Source organism: Perognathus longimembris, chromosome 4 (assembly GCF_023159225.1).
Source record: "Perognathus longimembris pacificus isolate PPM17 chromosome 4, ASM2315922v1, whole genome shotgun sequence".
Taxonomy (NCBI): Eukaryota; Metazoa; Chordata; class Mammalia; order Rodentia; family Heteromyidae; genus Perognathus; species Perognathus longimembris.
This window is the reverse complement of record NC_063164.1, coordinates 50,751,484-50,774,249: the sequence shown is the minus strand read 5'-3', so window position 1 is coordinate 50,774,249 and position 22,766 is coordinate 50,751,484. Positions and strand designations below refer to the sequence as shown.

General features: G+C 42.5%; 1 protein-coding gene across 3 annotated transcripts in view; it reads left to right on the top strand.

The window, feature by feature from the left end:
• The first annotated feature begins 4,977 nt into the window (after positions 1-4,977).
• Map3k20 (mitogen-activated protein kinase kinase kinase 20) overlaps positions 4,978-22,766 on the top strand; it is a 170,901-nt gene continuing 153,112 nt past the window's right edge. Inside the window, exons 1-2 of one of the 3 annotated variants that reach the window (XM_048345234.1) lie at positions 4,978-5,137; positions 19,481-19,672. In XM_048345234.1, the coding sequence (XP_048201191.1) occupies positions 19,514-19,672 (159 nt within the window). In that variant the 5' untranslated portion in view covers positions 4,978-5,137; positions 19,481-19,513. Of the gene's footprint in view, positions 5,138-18,885; positions 19,324-19,480; positions 19,673-22,766 lie in introns of those variants that run through there. The other 2 variants (XM_048345236.1, XM_048345233.1) reach the window with 2 other exon arrangements.

Genomic DNA, 22,766 nt, shown 5'->3' with positions numbered 1-22,766 from the left:
AATTATTGCTTTTTCAGGTAGCAGCAGATAGAATTCTTTCTTCCCAATGACATTTGCCTAACCCAAGAAGTTGGTAATGAAATTCAATGTCATGTGGGATTATACCATTGGATATCTTAGAATATTTGGAAGTTCGGGTGTGAGAATTTGTTTTACTCAGAAAAACAAGGCATGTCTCCTGGAAGCTTTGGATACTATAAGAAAATAATGTGTCTACAATGTTTAATCAGCTCATCTGATGAGAAGATACAGCTATGTGGGGATAAAGATTTTTTTCAGTTAACAAAGAGAAACAGAAATCTCTTTAATTTCAGAAACCTATAGATTTCAGTAATGTGCTTTTTGAATACAGGCTGCGGCTACTACCACATTTGTGATCATCAAAACTAAGAGGCAGGGGCTGGGAATATGGCCTAGTGGTAAGAGTGCTTGCCTCCTACACATGAAGCCCTGGGTTTGATTCCCCAGCACCACATATATGGAAAACGGCCAGAAGGGGCGCTGTGGCTCAGGTGGCAGAGTGCTAGCCTTGAGCGGGAAGAAGCCAGGGATGGTGCTCAGGCCCTGAGTCCAAGGTCCAGGACTGGCCAAAAAACAAAACAAAACTAAGAGGCAGCTACTTCAGGATAGAGCTGGCACTGCATTCCAAAATTTCCAGCATCTAGCCAAGTGTTCTCTTCCTCACTTGATGCAGCTGACCTATGATGCTGCCTCTTGAGGCTGAGCACGGGAAACTCACTTCCTTCTGCCCAAGGAGCACCTTTAGCTGCCACACAGACTGCAAACTGTGATTCAGGTGTCTTCAAAGGTGGAACTCCTTTTTGTATAATACAAATAAGTGGCATCTATTTTGTTTCATAAATAAAATGATGTCCTAGTCTAAGTAGATATTCTTTTCCCTGTGGTTTCTCATGAGTGTACTGTGGAATTTAAACTCTCAGAGGACACATGTAGTTGGGATTGGAAAAGATTGACTGCAGAAGTAGATAGGAGAATCCAGATGTCCCCTTTTAAGCCATTAAAGAAATTTGCCAAAATTTAAAACAGTGACATTTCTAATTTTAAAAAATTGAACAATGGGTACTTTTCATTAAAATGTGTGGCTAATATATAGTTATTCCTGGTTTAAATGAGTGAAATAAAATATTTCAGCACTAATTCCTAGAATGATAGAGCTAGATACAACCCACAGCAACCGAAGTTAATTGACATTCTGAAAACCCAACTTTTTTTTATAAGGAGGTCTCAGGAGTCCTGAGATCAAAAAGCTGAAAGACCATTTTGTCCAAATTAACAAGGGCTTCCAAATGATGGAAACAAAACAAAACAAAACAAAGAAACAAACAAAAAACAAGCCCTAAAGCCCATCTCTTAATCCCTAGGGGAAGGCCAGTTACCTAAGCTTATGACTTTTCTCTGCTCTAGAGCATGGGTTGATTATGTAAACTAGCCATGAGGATTACCTTGAAGACTAAATAGAGTGTGTAAAACTCTTAGCTCAGGGCTTGGCAAATGAGTGCTAGGTCAATGTTGGCCATCTCTATTATTTTTACTCTTGTTATTGCTATTATTACTATTGCTGCTACTACTATCATGACTGCTCTGAGAACTGTTACTCTTCCTGAACAATGTGTTTACTGAAACCACTAAAAAATTGAGTCCTTCAACTTTTAAATGCTCTTGGGCTTCTGCACCTGCTATTTCTTTTGCCCGGAATACCTTTCCTTCTTTTTAGTCTAACAAATCCTCATCATTCTTCTTGTATTAGTTTACAGGTTGACTTAGAAGCCTTTGTTGGCCTCCTGAAACTGTGTGAGGTGCTCTGCTAATAGCCCTTCTCAGTGCTCCCTTGAGAGCATACCTCAGTATAATTGTGCCTTCACTGGCTCTTCCATTGTGTTCTGAAAATGCCAGAGAAAAAGGGCTACATGTTATCCACCATTATTATAATCATAAAGCTCAACACAATGCTTGACAGTAAATGTTTATTGAATAAATTCTGCCCAAGTCATCAGCATCTTTTCTTGGCTTTCATTTGCAAGGACACCTAAATATCTTTTGATATCCTTTGATCTTCAAGTTACATGGGAAAACTAAAGTAAAAAAAATGACCTGGGCTTTTAAGGTAATGATTCTTTTAAGAATCATTTTAAGAATCATGCCTGATTTGTACACCTCCATTCCCCAGGGATTCAGTTGACAGTGGTTCAGAAGTTAAAGCTCTGACCTCTGTATAAAGATTGACTAATGCTTAGCCATGTTCCAGACATTGATTCCCATCTGAGATGAAGAACTGAGATGGCTGGAAAAAATGCTCCTGGGTTCCAGATTGCATTGTAGCTCTTATCTGTAAGGGGGAGGAAGATTTGGATTGCTTTCTTCCTTTTAAGTTGCCTTTCCTTCTACGCTTAGTACAACTTATGTCTGCACATCTCTGATCCACTGATAGCTGGTGGCAGCTCTAAAGTTTGTATTTAAGAGGGATTTAGAAGCAAAGGAGGGCCCTGGTGACATTATCCAAGAAAGAAATGTACTCATTATCTGACTTACAAAATGGTAAACCTTCTGAACAACATCTTATTAATAACAATACAATTATATTTTTAAAGGAGGGACTTAGGGAGGAATAAACCCATTGAAAGAGTGGTTAGGAGACATTTTTGAATAGCAAATACATTCTCTTTACTTAGATTGCATGATTATTTTGGAGGGTGTTCTTGGTTGTAAGAGGGTGCTGAGGACTTCCAAGCCATCTCTCTGCTGAGGGTGCTATTTTTAGTGTGGAAATATCTGAAGTAAAGGAATAGGAGGCTTGATAGAGCTTTGGCGAGTCCTCTTGTTATTGCTGTATCAATTGGTAAACCAATACTCTGCCTGATGAAAATTAACCAGTAAACTCAACATATGCAAATGCAGAGTAAAGATTCAGAGTAAAGAATGGGAAAAGCCCTAGACTAGATTGTACCTGTTTATTCTGGGGCCTAAAGAGATGAATATAGTCTTAAGGTAATAGGCAGCTTAATGAAAGAAAAATCAGAATTGAGGCAATCGGTTTATCGCAGAATTATGATGTATTTATTTCAGTTATGGACAAATACAATAGAATATAAAATATGACCTTGAAGAGCATGCAATGTAATTAGGAAGACAAGAGGATGATTAACATGATCATTTAAGTATGTTTGTGAGACTACTTTTTAGGTTCATGGCTCCTGCTGGTTATTTTCTGAGCCTAATTATGTGAAGAAAATGGAATGGAGAAAAACTGGGTGGGGAGGAAGGGTAATGCAGCTAAAAATATTAAGACTTTCAAGCCATGTGCTTCTAATATAAAGCAATGCATACATAGGCTTAAAGCTGGAACCAATTGCTAGCATCTAATTAGGTCTTCCTTTATTTTCAGCTAGAGGAAGATGAGGTCTATCAAAATACCCCAGCTGATAACTAGCAGAACCAAGACCAATGTCAGGGTCTCTTGACTTCCCAGCCTAATGCCATTTCACAATCAAGTGCCTTTGAAGGCAATGTAAAACGACTACCCTCTTCTCTCCTTATGCCGGTGACTTTGCTAAATGGCCCTAATCTTGCCATTTAGGGACAGACGGCTTTCAGAATTATTTGATTATCTACATTAGAAATATTTTGGCCTGACAGCTTGTATCGATACTAATGTCTTAGTTACAAAACTGAAGTCATTGTTTTTAATTTTTCATTAGTTGTACAAAGCGCTTCAATTCCTCAAGTCAGATTATGAGCACGATGCATCCTGATCAGTGTCACCCCTTCCACTGTTGTCTTCCCCAAACAGAAATGATTAATCTCAAATTCCCAGTCCTTTACTGACCTGCTCACCCCACCCCACATTCATATATGTAACTTACATGAGCGATTTACAGATTTTATATTTCTCCCTTGGCTTCTTTTCTCAATTTCAGCTTCTTATTTTAGCTGCCGCATCTCTACTAGTTTTTCCTCTCATGACTTCAACCTCAGCGGGGAGCCAGCTTCCCTCCACAAACTCCTATTTCTGTCAATGACACCATCATTCTTCCAGTCACCCAGGTCTGAAGGCTTAGCATCATCTTTCCCTCTTCTTCTTTTCCAATTTTAGTGGGTCACCAGTTTCTTTGGCCTCTTTCTGAAACCTATCTCTCAATTCCATGCCTTCTTTTAAATTCCATTGTATACCCTCTAACTCCGGTTCTCAAGATCCAATAACCAGGGATTTTCCCTGATCCCATCCTTAGCCATCACCCCACTAGTCACCCACCCACCCACCACCACAGTGGACTGCTCTCTGAAACATCATGGAAATACAAACGTCCGTTTTACTCCTAATCTCAACTTTCCACGGTTCCCTCAGTATCTGTGAGTGATTCATTAAACGTAGGGTCCTTGCAATGCTATTGCCTCTCACTTTCCTCCCCAGAACCATTCTCCCCAATCGCGTTCTTTTCTTCCCAAAGCCCTCGGCCAGCTTTGCTTATGCTTGGTCTCCTGGTATGTAGAAGGCACTTGGGTTTAAAGTCACCAACCAGAGCAGCAGGCCATGGACCCTCCTCAAAATTCCAAATATCTACCGATGGGTCCACGGAGCCATCCTTGTCTTTTGCCATCAACGCCTGTCCCCTTCCTAACTAAAGGACAGACTGCGGTAGGACACGGAGTCCCCCCCCCCCCCCCCCACCCTTTGTATCCCCAAGCGCCTTGGTGTGTTGCTGAGAACTGAGTGGCCACAATAGGCGGTATCAACTTGTGGACAGGATGCTAAGGTACCAGGGGGCCAGGAGGACGCCGGCTGGTGCCCCTCGTGGTCGGTCGGGCAGGCTCTGGGCGCGGGGCGCTGGGCGGACGGTGCCGAGGTACCCCGGGGGAGCGGCGGGCGTGCCGTGCCAGGCCGCGTGCCCCGCCAGGCAGGGCCGGCGGGCCCGGCGGTTCCACGCCGGGAGGTAGGTGGTGCTGTTGCCGTGCCTGTCTTCCTCATTGGCGCTGCGCGGAGAGGCGGAATGTTCAACTCCTGACTCCGGCGGAAGCGTGGGAGCCGCGCGGGCCGCAGTCCCCGACCCCGTCCCCGACTCCCGCCGCCCCGGTCGCGCGGGGCTTGCGCGCCCCCTTGCAGCTCCGGTCCGGGAGCCAGGTACGGGTCAGGCCGGTGGCCGCTGAGGGAGGCCGGGCGGGCGGGCCGGAGGGAGGAGGGAGGGCCGGTGCCTGGTCCGCCGCGACCGATCGCGGGAAAGCTGGGCGTCCCGGAGGCCCGGCGCCCAGCCCGAGGCAAGGCCGGGAACACAAGCGGCCTGAGGGGCCCCCAGGGCTACCCCGCCCCCCTCACCCTCCACCCCTCGCCCGATCTCGACCCCAACCCAACCCCCAGGCGGGGCGATTGTCCCAGCGCCCGACCTCCCCACACTTGGCCCGGCCAAGTGCGGCTCCAGGAAGTCCCGGCCGGTCCCGCCGAGGAGTTGGCGCCCCGAAGTGCGAGAGGGGCGCAGTACGCGCGCCCCGGGCCGTGGGTGGCCGCGACCCTGGAGGTCAGCGCAGGCTGGGGGCGAGGGTTTGGGGGGGACGGCGTCCTGGAAATCGGGGCCCCGCGCCGGCCGCTCCGGGCTGAGGTATGCGCCGGCGACGAGCGGCAGGCAACTTCTGCTTTTGTGGGGGACCCCGCCGATAGACGCCACCCCACCCGGGGCCACGGCTCCCCGTCCCCGCGGGAGCTCCCCGGGCCTGGGCGCCGCGGGCCGCGAGACCCGCACCGGCGTCGCCACACGCGCCGGCTTCTAGGAAAACTTGGGAGGCCAAATTATCTAAATGACACGGAATTGCCAAATATACCGCAGACACCCCCCACCCCCGAAAAAAAAGAAAACCCCGCGGGGGCGCCCTTGCGGGATCCCGCCGAAGCGCTGCGTCTGGGAAACTTCATGACTATTTCTGTGAGTTTTCGTTAATAATGAAAGCGCGTCGTGGAGTGGCCCATTGCAACGGCTTTACAGTAAATCAGCAGCTTTCGTTAGGAACTGGGAACGCCTGCAGAATCCTCCTTCGGCGTGAATTCTAAGTTGTGAAAGTTCAGTTCCTCCTTGACTGCTAAAAGCTGTTTTAGGCAGGACGTCTTGCTTTCCCTTTCCTGGCTATAGGACAGGACTTCGTGGTCCAAACCTACCTCGACGTTTAAAGACAAAAATAAAGCAAGTGCCTCAAGACCTGTGAAGGTCGTCTTTGTACTAGGCCCCTCTCCACGGTCAAATCTTCATGTTGTACTTGTTAAAAAAAATATAGATATAGATGTAGACATTTAGTATATATATGTCTATACATAATGACTGCATTTTAATTGTGAGTTTGGTCATTTGTACAAGTCTTTTGGATTCCTGCTACAGTTGTGAGCGATTTGGGAGGTTTAGCTGGTTTGAAAAGAGAAAATTAACAAATGGTCCTTTTTGGAGCAGTGTGCATTGTTTATTTTAATCTCACAGTTTAATATCCACTCTTTTGGGGATTATCCTGGAAGGTTTTTGTTTTTTTTTTTAAGTGGAAAATCTTGTTTGAATCAAAAGTTTTAATGGGAGGCATTCCAGAGTAAATGGCCATAACACATTGGGAAAGAAGTTTTTCCTTGTCCAGGAAGCAAATAGAGGGGTTGATCTCTTTTTTGTTATTCCTTTAGGGATACACAAGGATGCACTAATAACTGAATATTAAGCACACAGATTTGGATCTAAAAATGGATGGTCAAAGATCTTGGGAACTGAGGGACCTTCTTGCCAAATAAGGAAACGTGGCAAGCTGCACTGTGTATTTTAAGTCAGCACAGAATGAGTGTTATTGGCAATACATTGGCCCAGTGCCTATCTAGAATGAACAGCGAAACTGACTGTGATAGGGTTGCAGAATTATAAACAGGAGTTACAAAGGGTGTGGAACGAATAATTGAATCATCAGAGAAAACACTGGAGAAATGACAATGATGTTTCAGGAAAAGAGGTCACCCATAAAGTGAAGCGATTAGTGTGGCAAAGCAGAGCAAAATGGGCAGTGGATTTTAGAAATTGACAGATTCAGAGAAGAGAGAATCAATGACTATTTTTTTTAAATGAGAAAAAAGTGTTCATGGTGATATATAGTGGTTGTTGGAATAGATAGCCTTATGTCTTCTATCCTCAGATGTTGGGAATAAAAATCTATTTGGATCATTTGTTTTCCATTTTATTCTGCTCAGGATAGATTGACAGGGTGTGTATCTCTTCTATCTGAATGTAATAAAATAGCTAAGACACCTTTCTGTCTTACTGTAGGGAAGATTTAGGCTACTACTTCTATGGCTATTAACCTTGCCCTCGTACGCACAAATAAGCAGAGTTCCAGCTGTGAACAGAAAAGTGTGCCAGTTAGGGGAGAGAGCTGTAAATGCCACAGCTTAGATTGGTTTGACTGATATTCAGGTGCTTTTGTGTCTGACCCTTTTACAGACAGCTAAAGCATCGATTAGGCCCTAATAGCAGTTAAATAATCCCAACACCAGAAAAACTACGAGCACAAAACAGCCACATAACTGACAGCCCCATTGCCACCATCACTAATAGGAAATGAAAGTCTCCAGTGGAACTTTAGGTGGAGAGTAAGCAATCCAGTAATTACTATAATAAGAAAAGGGTCTGTTTGAAGAAGATGAAAACAGGAATATTAGAAGGAGGCAGCAGAGTGATACAGTGGGAAAAAGACTTATGGTGGAAAAATAGGACTTTGGAGTTGGACCTGAGTTGAGATGGAGTTGTGTCACTTGTAAATTAAGTACTTGGCTTGGGCAATTTCTACATCTTGATCTGCCCTCTATTTCCTCACATGTAAATTAGAGACAATGATGCTACTTGTTCCTAAGGATGAGAAGTATATGAGATGCCAAATGGAAATGCTTGGAACCAATCCTGAAACTAGCCACCATTCTGAATAGTAGAAAGGGGATGGGAGGGGCTGTTAAGGAGAGGCTGCCCCAAACTTTATGACTCTCCTAGCTGAGGTTTGTCTGCAGTAGTTTGCCCAGTTCTCATGTCATACTTAAGTATGAATGTTGGGATAGGAGGTTTTCTGAAATACTTTTTTGTTTTAAGTAGAGAGTTTGTAAAGTGGGCTCTGTGCCCATCTGCACCTGTATACAACTTGGCACTGTGTGTGTGTGTGTGTGTGTGTGTGTGTGTGTGTGTGTGTGTGTGTATCTTAAAGCTAATGCGTTTAAATAGGACAAATTTGGGAGAAAGGGAAGGCTATGACTGGAGATCAGAGGTCAGAACTGAAATCACTTAGAATCATTTTTTTTTTCCTTTTTTCTGTGCCAGTACTGGCACTTGAACTCAAGGCCTAAGCACTGGGTGATAACTTTTTCACTCAAGGATTGTACTCTTACACTTGAACCACACCTCCACTTTTTTTTTACTGGTTAATTTGAGATAAGACTTTCCTGTCCAGGCTGGTTTCAAACCAAGATCCTGGGTAAGATGACAGGTGTTAGCCACCAGTGCCTGGCTGGAATAATTCTTATAGATAATTTCAACACAGCTTATCATTGGGACTCAACATCGTTTTGGTTTTTTTCTGGACTTGTCTCTTGATCTTGTCTGTCCCACAAGAGAAGGAAAGAATTATCTCTGTAGGTCACAGAGCAAATCTTTGCTTCTTAAACTCTTCTACAAAACTATTTGTGGGGACAAAGGAATGAATTCCTTGAGGGGGTCTCTAAATAGAGCCAGTGTAAGCACACATCTCTTTAAAATCTTGTATTTTAAAAATACATGTGACTTTCAAATTGTCTATTTTCCTGTTCTGTTTTATCTCATTGAGCAAACCAATACACACAGACATATTGCTTCCTCCCAATCTTTGAGTAAAATCAGTGTGTACATTTATTCATATATCTGCACAGTGCTGTTTATTCCATTCTGGGAAGAAGTGCATAAGAAACTTGTGTTTGGTGCTATTAAATAGTCCCTCCTCATTTAGTTTCATAGCCAAGCTCATTGGGTAATGCAATTCCATTTTGCTGAGAAAAGATTAGGGGTAGATAAGATGGGCACAGTGAAGCATGCCTGTAATCACAGCACATGGAAGCCTGAGATGGGGATCTAGGCTACATAGCAGGATGCTATCACACACACACACACACACACACACACACACACACACCCTATACACCCCATAGACATGAAGAGAGGTAGATCGTCCAAGGAGTTTTTGTATAGTCTCGTTATCTTCTGGCTTTCAAAGTGGAGAATGCCTTGCTTTGGGACGGGGAGAAGGGGTCGAGCCATCTGGAATGTAGCTCTGGCCTTCCTAGCCCTGGGAGGTGAATTGTAGGAAAGCAACCCAGTCATTTCCATCAAGGATGATGATCCACCATTGTGCTTGGCCACATTTATTGTCAGGCTGATGACTACATGGTCTAGAAGGGAATGGAGACCTTCAGTGCTGGGCTGGCTAGTCATCCTATTGGTGAGGCTGGCGTGGATCTTAAAGAAGCATCCTTCCTGCTCACTTACACATTCAGATCTCCACCCTACACCTCTGCCACTTGCTGGGATCCTAGGTCACCCACTACTAAGAGAGTGAGGCATTTTCTTGTGGACAGTCCTAATAACTAGGAATTCTTTCTATAACTTGTAACCACATATAATTTTCCTTCCTAATTAGCAAAGCATAATACAGGGTCTTGGGTGTCTTCTGGTTTTAACATCTTCATTCTTCTTTATCTTTTGTCTTACCACAGACAACCAGGCTTTAACCTGTGTATTTGCCCTTCTTAGGAAGGGCATTCAGTCCAAAATTGCACCTTGTTGTCAGTAGCCACGATGGTTGCATCCTTTCTGTGTGCAGAAAACAGTCCTAAGGGAGAGTCAGCTAAGTAGCAGTGACCAGGGCTGCTCCGGCTGGGTGGCAGTGGGCCCAGGCAGTAGGCTTTCAGTATGCATGAGCACCACCTTAAACACCTGTGTGTTCCTCTTCAGGCCAGCCCCAGCAATCTGCCCTCCAGTGCTTGCCCACTAGACTCAAGGCAGGCCCTATTCTCCTCCCAATGTCAGGGGAAGTCCCTATGGTAGCCTATGGCATGGGTTGGCTGCATTGCAGTTGAGCTCTGATCCATTCCTCATAGCTTTTCTGTGGCCTACCAGCTCCCACCAGTCACTGTTGTCCTTCAGGATTCACTTGTGGTAGACACATTTCTGGCAAGTAAGCATGCCATGGAAGTGGATTTCCATTTATTAGAATATGAAGGTACCAATAAGGATGTTTGTTTTAACTAGCTTGTTTTCATTTCAACATTTGTTCCAACTAGACAGTTGTATTACTTATATGGTAAAGCACAGATAGAGAGGGGAACATGAAACAATAGCTGTTCTGTCTTTTTTCTCTCTTATTTAAAATTGCCTTCTCTCAGCTACCCATGCCTGAAGTAGTCCTGCTCACTGGTGCCGAGCTGTTGCATATGAGATAGTCTGTTTACTGGGATCAACCTTAAAGGAGTTACTGATGGCAGACACGTCATGACTTAGAATAAAACTGAGTCTCCGTCAGCTAGTCTTGCTTTTATCTTTTTTTAGTGATTTTTTAAGAGAGAAGCATAGAGGAGTAGTCTTATTCAGGAATAGCACCTTTGAATTTTGAAGAAATACACTGAACCAAAGCTTTCTCCCTTCTTTTTAAAGATATGAGTTTAAAAAAATCACAGAATGTTGATTTCCAAGTGGTTTTGTTTTGATACACATAATACACACGTTTTACTGGTCTATATTAAGGTGACTGAAACAACTCCAACGTATGTAAGGGGCAGAGGGTTGTTTTTGAAAAAAAATCTTAAAAAAATCTTATCTAGGTCCTGATAAATAATTCTTCTTTCTATGTTATATCAGAAACAAGCTTACAACTAACTACTTTTGTGAAAGAAGGAAAAATGAAAGTATAAATTAGGGATAGAAGAAGAGAAAAGGTCTAATTCAGAAATAAATAAATCCATATAAACCTAAAAGAAACATCCAGAGAAAGTCCAAAGATCTTATTTCTAGTAAAGTTAATCCTTTTCTAGAGTAGAATTAAACTTAAAAGAAGTATGATGTGCAGGTATTTGATGAAGCCAGTTTAAGCCAGAACACGTTCTCAGGTCAGGCATCCAGGTGTCCTTTCTGTGCAGGGACAGTGACCATTTGGGAAGTGGACACTTTAGGACCCCCACCAAAGTGAGCGCTGTGATGGTGTAAATAGGTCCTAGAGGTGTTAGTATCTAAAGTGCAAAAGAAAAATGTTGCCTTTTAGTAACTTGAACATGCTCCCTGTGAAAGCAATGTGAAGGAAAAAAGTTCTAGTTGTACACAGGTGTGGTGGCACAGGCCTATAATTCTAGCACTCAGTAATCTGAGGCAAATGGTTAAGAGTTCAAGGCCAAACTGGGTACTGGTGGCTCACGCCCGTTGTCCTAGCTACTGCAGAGGCTGAGATCTGAGGATCGAGGTTTGAAGCCAGCCCAATAGGGAAGTCCACGAGACACTTATCTCCAATTAACCACCAGAAACCTGGAAATGGCACTGTGGCTTAAGTGATAGAGGGCTAGCCTTGAACTAAAGAGCTCAGGGACAGCACCCAGGCCCAGAGTTCAAGCCCCAAGACCCACCAAAAAAAAAAAAAATTTCAAGGTCAGTGTGAGATATACAGTGAAATCATGTCTTAAGAAAAAGTAAGAGTTGCTAATAAACTACATCTTGCAGAAGGGATCAAAACCAAACAAGGCAGCAAACAGAGGTGAGGGGGGAAAAGTTAAAATACACACAAAGAAAAGCATCTAGGATGATTTAGGAATCAGTAGAACATTTGCATATTAGTAATGGTGCAGCAGCAGCAATGGAGCTACCATAGAAAACAATTCTTCAACTACAGAGAGGAAAGCAATTTGAGGAAAGCATACCTGACTGTGAAGGAATAGATGGCTAAATATGGTAGAGGAGTTTATTAAAACAGGAAACCACAGCTTCCATTTACTGTGCATATACCATGTGCTAGACTGTGTGCAAGGCACTTTTCATACCAGCTCTACTTCCCTGATCCTATGCAGAAGTGCTGATTCCAGTGAGAAAACTGAGGCCTGACAGCCACAGGAGCTTGTCGGGTCAGATTTGTTACTGGAGCTCCCTACAACGATCTTTCCCCTGCACTCCAATGAAATCATTGTTATTTGGAAATAAGACTTGTCAATGAAGTTGAGTAATACACAGCATACGTAATCATTTTGGACCACCCATTTTTGAGATATTAAATGGAAAGGATTTAGAATTTTTATCTACTAGGCCTGGAAATGCCATAATCTGAGAAAAAGTTGATTGTTTCAAGGTTATAAGAGAGGGACATACAATGCTATGTCAGTACTGGGGTTTGAACTCAGGGCCTGACATTCTCTTTTAGCTTTTTTGCTCAAGGCTGACAGTCTACCACTTGACCCACCTCTACTTCAATGTCTGTCTCATTTTAAAGCCTTTATTCAGTGTTAGAACTTTGGTGGTGTCTTTCTTGTTTTAAATTTGGGGCAAAAAGGGGAAGGGAGGATAAGACAAATGATTTATTTGAAATCAACACTACAAGGGGCAAAATAGATCTGTGACCAGAAAAACTAGCTCCATTTTCAGGGGAAGAGATTAAAAACTTGGGAAAGTAAAACAATACTCCCTGTATGATTTTCTAACTTCATATACTTCTACTTTTGAGAATTAGCTGATGATAATGTAAATGCTTTCAGAAATTTAGTTAATAGTTAAAGGTGTTTTGGATTTTTTAATTTAAGGAAAATTAAGAAAATTTGATGTTCTGCTCAAGTATTCAGCTGACTGACTTCAACCACTCTGTTATTGTTTTCAAGACTTGTGGCATCCTACTATGCTTTGATTTTCTGATATTCCTGCCCTAACTTACCCTTGAATGCTGTGTGGTAGATACTTAGCATTTAAAATAGCCTTTGAGAATCTCATAAAATTAGTTCTGAGAATGTTCCATGGAGAAAATTACCTTTGCCTGTAAGAGCAATTCTTTTCATAGACCATGTAAATAAGTTTCTGTAGATGACACTCTACTGGAGCAGTCAATGGAGAATCCATCTGAAAAAAACTAGAATATAATTTGATCAGGTAGCAGTGTTCCCAAAGATGCTGTAGACACTATTAACTAGCAACTCAGAGTTTTCACTCTCTGGTCATAAGTTAATTTTAGAATAGTGACTTTGAATGAAAGGGTAGAAAGCTCAAGGAGAAAAACATACATTGTAATCTGACTTTCATATGTATGGAGGATGGGAACCTCAACCAAAACTTTCAACAAACAGTATGATACTTTGCCAGGCTCCCTGGAGTTGAAACCTGTACCCTAGAATTGTTTGTCTATTTGGTAATCAGACAGGACTTAATTTTTTACAGTCTCAATAAAACATTCAAGTATTTGCATAGTTCCATCCATTCATAGCCTATTTCTGAATAGGCATCATAATGTGGGTGAACTGTGATTCTGGAAATAACTTGATGAGTTGCCTCATGTCAAAGGGTGACCTCGGAGAAGGTACTTCTCAGAGGCTCAGATGTTGATCCCATTTTGGCTCGGATCACTTATATTTAAGTTTTCTTCCTTCACCCACCTTACCCCAAGACTCAGGAGGCCTCACCCACTCTCCTTAGTACCCCAAGGAGCCTATGCAGCAGTTTTAAAATCAGGAGTTGCTTCAGAATCCTCTGGAGTGCCTGCAAAGACTGTGAGTCTCAAGTTGTTGTTTTTAGTTTGTTTGTTTTGTGCTGATTCTGAGGCTTGAACTCAGAGTCTCACACCGTTACTTGGTTTTTTTGGCTCAAGGCTGGTGCTCTACCACTTGAGCTACACCTCTACTTCTAAGCTTTTTTTTTTTTTTTTTTTTTTGCCAGTCCTGGGGCTTGGACTCAGGGCCTGAGCCCTGTCCCTGGCTTCTTTTTGCTCAAGGCTAGCACTCTGCCACTTGAGCCACAGCGCCACTTCTGGCCATTTTCTGTATATGTGGTGCTGGGGAATCGAACCCAGGGCCTCATGTATATGAGGCAGGCACTCGTGCCACTAGGCCATATCCCCAGCCCTCTAAGCTTTTTTTTTTGCCAGTCCTGTGCCTTGGAGTCAGGGCCTGAGCACTGTGTCTGGCTTCCTTTTGCTCAAGGCTAGCACTCTACCACTTGAGCCACGGCACCACTTCTGGATTGTTTTTCTATATATGTGGTGCTGAGGAATCAAAACCAGAGCTTTATGCAGGCTAGGCAAGCACTCTACCATTAAGCCACATTCCCAGCCTCAACACACTTTTTTTTTTTTTTTGGCCAGTCCTGGGACTTGGAGTCATGGCCCGAGCACTGTCCCTGGCTTCTTTTTGCTCAAGGCTACCACTCTGCCACTTGAGCCACAGCGCCACTTTTGACCATTTTCTGTATATGTGGTGCTGGGGAATTGAATCCAGGGCTTCATGTATACAAGGCAGGCACTCTTAACACATATTTTTGAATGGAAAAGTTACATACTATGTATTCTGAGAACCAACTGGAAATGGCAATGAGGGGATTGCTGGTTTGATGGGGATGTAGTGGGAAAGATGGATGGTACAGAGAGGTGCTGGTATAAAAGAAGGAGAATGTAATTTTCCTTGTGGAACTCAAAGAAGTGGTCATGGACAGGGCTTTGCTGTGCAAAGATAGCACTGGCTTGTGTAGAGTAAGGAGAGTTGAGAGAGGTTGGCATACCGGGAGAACTGCTGGTGGTGCTGTGTGTGTGTGTGTGTGTGTGTGTGTGTGTGTGTGTGTGTGTGTGTGTAAGAAGGAAACTGGAAGTTCAGGTGCCTCCAAATGATGGGGGAATGACAAGGAAATTTCCTGAAATGAAAAGATACGAGCTACAGATGACAAGAGACAGATGACAAGAGTTCTCTGAGTATCCCACCAGTGACTGAAGAAGACTTGTCCCTAAGCATAGGCTAATCAAATTCAGGATTCCAGGGATATCTAGAGTATTTACATAAATGTTAAAAGAACTAGTAACCAGAGTAGCATCAGGCTGCTTCATAGCCACATTAAAAACAAGAGGAAAATGAAGTCATACCTTCATGGAAAATTGTTTCCTATCTAGAACTGCATATCCAGGCAGATCGACAAGGCATTACGCATACACAGCTCCTCAAAGATTTATATTCTTTGCATTGGGTTCAGGTACACAGGAATAAAATTAAGAAAGACAAAGTGACAAATCCAAGGTCAGTTTTCCTTCAGAGGAAAGATGAAGGAGCTGCTTAGAATAGTAATGAAGGGAAATCCCAGACCAAGGCAGGCCTAGGGAGCAGCCATTCCAGCCTGACTAGATCAGGAATGAAGTATTTAGAAAGAATGTCTCTAAGAAAAACACAGGTCAACAACAGGTCTCAAGATATCAAAAAGACATCTGCACTTCCATGTTTATCGCTGCACAATTCACAATAGCCAAAATATGGAAACAACCAGATGCCCCTCCACAGATGAATGGATCCAAAAAATATGGTACCTATACACAATGGAATACTACATGGCGATTAGAAATGGTGAAATACTGGTATTTGCAGGGAACTGGTCAGAACTTGAAGAAATAATGTTGAGCAAGACAAGCCTAGAACACAGAAAACAAAGGGGCATGATCTCCCTGATATATGACTGTTAAGGTGGGGGTAGGGGGGACAGTAAAGACCAGGTCTGCGAAACCAAAAACTTCTTGTCAAATGGTATTTCCCACAGGTTTGGGTCAGCGACCCTACATTATGTAACTGAAACCAAACAACTACTCAACATATAAAGGTAAAAAATAGACCTCTCAGTGGATCACAATAGCTCAAAAGCTATGTATGTACGTTCATATAAGACTATTGTTGACATACTGTCTATTGTAGACATTACATTTAAAGACCTAGGTGAATTTTCTTTGGCGTAGGCCACGTGGCTACTATATATGTTCTTGGTACATTGTATATTGTATATATGTCTACCTGATCTAGGGAAGGGAAAGAAAAACAGGGTGTAAGATAGCACAAGAAATGTACACACTGCCCTATTATGTAACTGTACCCCTTTTGTACAACACCTTGTCAAAAAATTTTTTTAATTAATTAATAAATTAATTAAAAAAAAAGAAAAACACAGGTCTTCCCTCGCTCCAAAAAGATTTAGAGAGAAGAGGAAGAAGGAGAAGAAGAAAAGGAAGGAAGGAAGTTAGGAAGGAAGGAAGGAAGGAAAGAAGGAAGGAAAGAAGGAAGGACAAACCTGGCATTTTACTTCATTGAGAGGAGTTTTGCAACTATTTAGAGTTTGAGGCAAAAAACAAAACAAAAAAATTCTTTCTTATTTTGGCTGGGAATTTATCTTAGTGGTAGAGTACTTGCCTTGCTTGCATAAAGCCCTGGGTTCGATTACTCAGTACCACATACACAGTAAAAGCCAGAAGTAGTGCTGTGGCTCAAGTGGTGGAGTGCTAGCTTTGAGCAAAAGAAGCTCAAGGACAGTGCCCAGGCCCTGAGTTCAAGCCCCAGGACTGGTTTAAAAAAAGTTTCAGAAGTTGAGTAAATTAGTAGTTGTAAAAAACAACAACAAACAAACGTAAGCAAACAACAATAAAAACATAGCAACTAGGGGCTGGGGATATGGCCTAGTGGCAAGAGTGCTTCCCTCTTATACATGAAGCCCTGGGTTCAATTCCCCAGCACACATATACAGAAAATGGCCAGAAGTGGCGCTGTGGCTCAAGTGGCAGAGTGCTAGCCTTGAGCAAAAAGAAGCCAGGGACAGTGCTCAGGCTCTGAGTTCAAGCCCCAGGACTGGCCAAAAAAAAACAACTAATAATTCTAGGAAAAACAAGAAGTTATCCAAGAAAGAATATATGGTCATTAAATGCTACTACTAGGAAGGATATTTACTTTGTCAGACTACTTTGAGTATTGATCTTATCAAATGTTACAATATCATGGAAACAAAAGTTTAGGCAAGTGTGACATTTGTATTTAGGGAGGTAAAGGATGATACAGGATAAATAAACCTGTATCTTTCATAGGGAGAAGTTAATAGACAATATCTAAGATGGAAAGCTCAAGAAATGGCAGTATAAACCCATTATTTAGAAATGTGGGGTTAAACGCCTGATGAATACTTAAAAGAATTGGAATAAGTTGCTTTTAGTGAGTGAGAGTTGGGTTTAGGGAGAGTGAGGGCAGGGGGCTTGTGTTTTATATTATAAGCTTTATAGACTTATTTCCTTTTTAAAATTCCTAGATAAGACTCATAATTTAAGATGTAGACTTAGCATCTGCAATTCCAAGGAATTCTTATGTAGTGTTTTGCATTTTGTTGAACAATGTGTATAGCTTGCATATGCTACATACCTACCTTGACTCATTTTTCACTTTTATCGAAACTTTCTTCTGTACAATTAATTGGACATCATTTGTGGTAAAAGTTGTTGACTCATAGGTATTTACGGACTGTGCCTGCATGCAAGGTTCCTTTAACCCTACTTTATTTGTGATGTCAACTGGTCTTCTAAATGTTAGAACAAACAATACTTCTTGCTTTCTCCTCAGAGTAGAACAGAGCTCCACTTCTCCGGTGAGCTGATGTTCCTAAAAGGGGCTGGTTCGTCAGCTGCACGTTAAAACCTCTCAGCAGACTGCTTACATCACCCAGCAAAGCTCCAAGTTGTTTATGGAGAAACCATAAATTTATACTGAAGCAGATTGCCCTCTGCTTTTTTTTCTTATTCTGAAAAAAGAAAAAAAAAAAGAGAAACCTCTCAGACGGAGGGAAAGAGCTGTAAAATCCTATGTCTTTCACCCAAATTTGTCATGTATTTGCATCTTGCCGCACTGCTTTCTATCTTGCATGGGCTGGGTTTGTTCTTTGGCTCACATGTTTTAGGAGTGGTTTAGGGGAGACACACGGACGGGATGGTGTCTACACTTTTATAAATGAGTTGGAGATATATCACTTTATCTGTCTCCCCAGAGCAAAGGCATCTTCCTATAAAACGAAAATACCAGTATTTGTAATGGATAAAAATTATCTAATATGTACTTAGTATTCAGATTTCCTTAAAAAAATCTCACTTTTTTCCAAAGTTCTTAAGTAGACCTTTTTGCTTCTGTCTGTCTGTCTGTCTGTCTGTCTGTCTGTCTGTCTGTCTCTCTCTCTCACAGAGAGAGAGAGAGAGAGAGAGAAAGAGAGAGATGGTACTGGTGCTTAAACTCAGGGATTGAGCACTGTCCACTTTTTTGTTCAAGGATAGCATTCTACTACTTGAACCACAGCTCTCCTTTTGGTTTTTTGGTAGTTAATTAGAGGTAAGGGTCTCAGGGACTTCTCTGCTTGTGCTGGTTTTGAACCACAATCCTCAGCTTTCAGCCTTCTCAGTAGGATTACAGGCATGAGCACTGGGTGCCCTGCTACTTTCCTGCTTTTTACAGATACCTTTTAGGAGATTGACAATTATGAGGCATGCAGAGCAGTTTTATAGAATGTCTTCCAAATATGAGCATCTCTTTCTGTCCCTTGTTATAATCTGCTTTACAAATTCTATCAAGAATATGCATATAACTTTTTAGATACCATTTTTCAGCTTTTTATACAGGTTCAGGATTAAAGTCCATTGGCTTCTTTCCTTGTATGTTTTGGGTTTTATTTTGGTTTTTGTCCTGACATTGAACACTAGGAATGAATACTTACCTGGAGAATAGCACGACTCCTTCAGCCACAGAAAAGTATCATTACAGTAATCTCAATACTATATACAAGGATAATATTCCTGGAAGACCTGAGATTTAAAAAAAAATATCTTTGGCCATGTGTTTGGAATGATTTAATATAATCAAGAGTAAATTTTCTACTCTTTAAGCTCAGCTAGGGTATACAGGCCTGGAGCCACCTTTCTATTTGTCCATAAGTTGCAAGTTTGTTTTTTGGAGTATAAATACGTAATGTGTGTCCAGTTGGCCACGTGTTGGCGGATGGACAGGGACTCAGGTTATGTTGGTTTTGTGAGAGACAGAGGGCAACGTGGAGAAATGGCATGCCACACGTGTCAGCAGGGCTGTATAAGCTTGCTGTTGAAAACAGCTTCCTCTCCGTCAGGCCTTCCTGGTAGAGAGACCTGGTGACACAGTAGCCTTTAGGCAGAGCTCCCCGGGATGTGCCCGGACAGGTCGTGTTGGGGGAAATTGGAGCCATTTCTCCCTGGTCAGCTGCATTTCAAAGTCTGGACAAGTTGCTCTTGAATTTTGCACTGGTTGCCAGGGTGAGTGTTTTCTTTCGGTTTGTTTGTCTAGCTCTTCTCTTTGCTAAGTCGTCACGGTCTTTCTGGAAGTTTCACAGAACTTGTTATACACCATCTTGCAGAAGATTCGCTCTCGTTTATTTGCAATTCAGCGTGTCCCTTTTCTTTCTCCCTGCAGATCGTGTGGAAGGGTTATCCTTGTCATTATGAGATGTCGTCTCTCGGTGCCTCCTTTGTGCAAATTAAATTTGATGACTTGCAGTTTTTCGAGAACTGCGGTGGAGGGAGTTTTGGGAGTGTTTATCGAGCCAAATGGATATCGCAGGACAAGGAGGTGGCTGTGAAGAAGCTGCTCAAAATAGAGAAAGAGGTAAGAGCTTTTCCTGCTGTCAGAAATGCTCACCGTACCACTTATATAAGCTTTTCAACCTACATTGAGAGGGTCACGGGGCTGCAAGAGACCTAGCAAGGCCTTTGAGACAGATCCATGAGGCTATTTCCCAATTTCCATTCTGGGAGCCCCATAAATAGAAATTATTGCAGCGTGCCTTAGAGTTGAGTTCTATTAGGGGTCATCTGAAGTGAGAAATTTCTTTCCAGGGCATGAAAAGAGCCAGTGTTCTCTGAGCTGGCTGTCTTAGAGGCAGAGTGAGTTCTTAGGCCTTGCCCAGGGGTTGGGCTTTTCTCCTCCCTAAGGCAGCCAAGAGGGGGCAGTAAAGAGTAATGTGTGATATTTTCATCTCTTGGCTATTTCTTCCCTTAGATTTGCAGTCCTCAAGAGTTGTCTTTTAAAAAGAGCATTGCAGGGAGGGAGGAGGAGGAGGTAGAAAGCAGTCTGGGGCTTGAACTCTGGGCTTCGTGCTCTTTTCACTCAAGGTTGGTGCTCTATCACTTGAGCCACACCTCTACTTCTGGCTTTTTGCTGCTTAGTTGGAGGTAAGAATTTCACTAACTTTCCTTCTTAGGTTGGCTTTGAACTGCCAGATCTCAGTCTCCTAAATAGCCAGGGTTATACACACATTTTTTTAAAAAATAAAAATAGCTTTTTAAATAAGAGCACCGTTTTTCTGCTGGATTAAGCAATGCCAGCTTCTTGGGTTTCACCTCTGCTTAAGGCTCATAGTGACAGATTTGGGTAAAAAAGCATGAGTAGATACTTGACAGAGATCTGCCCTTCCCTGTAAAATCAGAAAAAAGGTTTTAACTTTCCGTGTGGAGTTCAGGCTGATCCTAGATGAACTCAACACTTAAAGCTTTCATCTTCCTAATGAATGTGGCCCAACATAGTTCCCACCTTCACTTTTGGTACCCCAATGATAAAACTACTTGCTAGAGCTCACCAGCATGTGCTCAGCTTTTTTGGTCACTTAAGAAGTTTTTCAATTATTTAAATATATTTTTAAAAGACATATAAAAACATAAAAACATTATACACATATGGCATACCACGTATGTTCAGGTCTCATATATGTTGTATAATGTTTAAATCATTCTAAACATATCCATCTCTCCAAATATTTCCTTTATGGTGAAAACATCCAGACTCTTTTATTCTGGCTTTTGAAATATATAGCACATAATCGTTACCTATTGTTATCCAGCTGATAACTTTTAAGAGCTGCCCTCTGCAACTTGTTTTGGTCATTCCTATTCACATCTGGTTTTAGCTAACTAGTATTCCTTTCCCTATCCTATTTGAAGTGAGCATTTCCATAAATATTCTTTCATCTCCCTGAGTGATGTTGCTGTTGTGTTAACTGCCAGCGAAGCATGGCAGCTGATGAGAGAAGGCAACCCAGTGATAGCACTTTGTGGGTCTTCTCTGGGAGTGCTGCATGGCTGTAGTTCACCAGTCAGTCAGCAGGACTAAGATGTCTCCACCTTAGATGTCTTTCCAAAGCATTGAGAAATGAGAGCTGCTAACTGGTGGCTCATAACTCTAATGCTATTTACACAGGAGGCTGACATCTAAGGACCGTGGTCCAAAGCCAGCCTTGGACTTGAAAAGTCTATGAGAATCTTATCTTCAATTAACCACAAAAAAGCCAAAACACCAGAAGTGGAGCTGTGGCTCAAGTGGTGGAGAACCAGCCTTGAGTGAAAGAGCAAAGAGACAGTGCCCACGCCCTGAGAATTCAGTCCCTAGTCCTAGTATGCATGCATGTGTACATATACCCCCCCCCCACTCAAAGTATTAAAGCCAATGTTTATAAAACAGAAGGATATTAGGTAGGAAAAGTACTTTCTCTCCCACTCTTCCTCTTTTTCTTTCCTTTTTTAAAGGGGAGAAGTACTTAGGTTTGAACCTGGGGCCTTGTGCTTGCTAGGCAAGCGCTCTACCACTTGAGTCCCCAGCCCTTTCTTACCTTAGTTAGTTTTTAGATAGGTTTTCATATTTTTGCCCAGACAGGCCTTAGACAATGGTGTTCTTACCTAAGCCTCCTGAGTAGCTGGCCCAAGCCTTTCCCTTCGTGATCAAGAAAAACAAAACAAAACAAAACAACAACAAAAAAAAACAACTAATAGTGGCCAAGTAACAGAGCCATTTCCCTATTCTGGAAGCAATCTTTTTATCTAGGAAACTTTGTGTTGTTGTCCCCATTTTATAGATTTGGTACATAGAGCTCTGAGAAATGTACTAAGCTGCTCTGATTGGCCAAGTAAAATTTGGGAAGCCAGACTCGTGTTCTTTAGAACTTAATTCTGATTGACTGAGGAAAAAAAGTAGAAAATAAAGTAGTTCTATCTACTTTCATCCAAAAAATGTGTATAACCAGGCTGGGAATGTAGCCTAGTGGTTAGAGTGCTTGCCTCACATACATGAAGCCCTGGGTTTGATTCCCCAGCACCACATATATAGAAAACGGTCAAAAGTGGTGCTGTGGCTCAAGTGGCAGAGTGCTAGTCTTGAGCAAAAAGAAGCCAGGGACAGTGCTCAGGCCCTGAGTCCAAGGCCCAGGACTGACAAAAAAAAAAAATGTGTATAACCATGTTAAGCATTAGGCCATAGAACTTTAGCACAATGAGCATCATATGTGATTACTGGATGTGAGAACGACTGTGTCACAGGAAAGAAGATTTTGAAGGAAAACATGAATTTTAGCTTGTTTACTCCGTACCTTGCCAACATGCAAATACTCCTGTGTTTGAGAGAGCCAGAAAAATGACATGGGGGCTGGGGATATAGCCTAGTGGCAAGAGTGCCTGCCTCGGATACACGAGGCCCTAGGTTCGATTCCCCAGCACCACATATATACAGAAAACGGCCAGAAGCGGCGCTGTGGCTCAAGTGGCAGAGTGCTAGCCTTGAGCGGGAAGAAGCCAGGGACAGTGCTTAGGCCCTGAGTCCAAGGCCCAGGAATGGCCAAAAAAAAAAAGAAAAGAAAAATGACATGGGACGGCATGAGAGCAAGAGTTGGAAACTGCCCAATCCTGCTTTTGTATAGGTCTTTAACCTGAGTTAT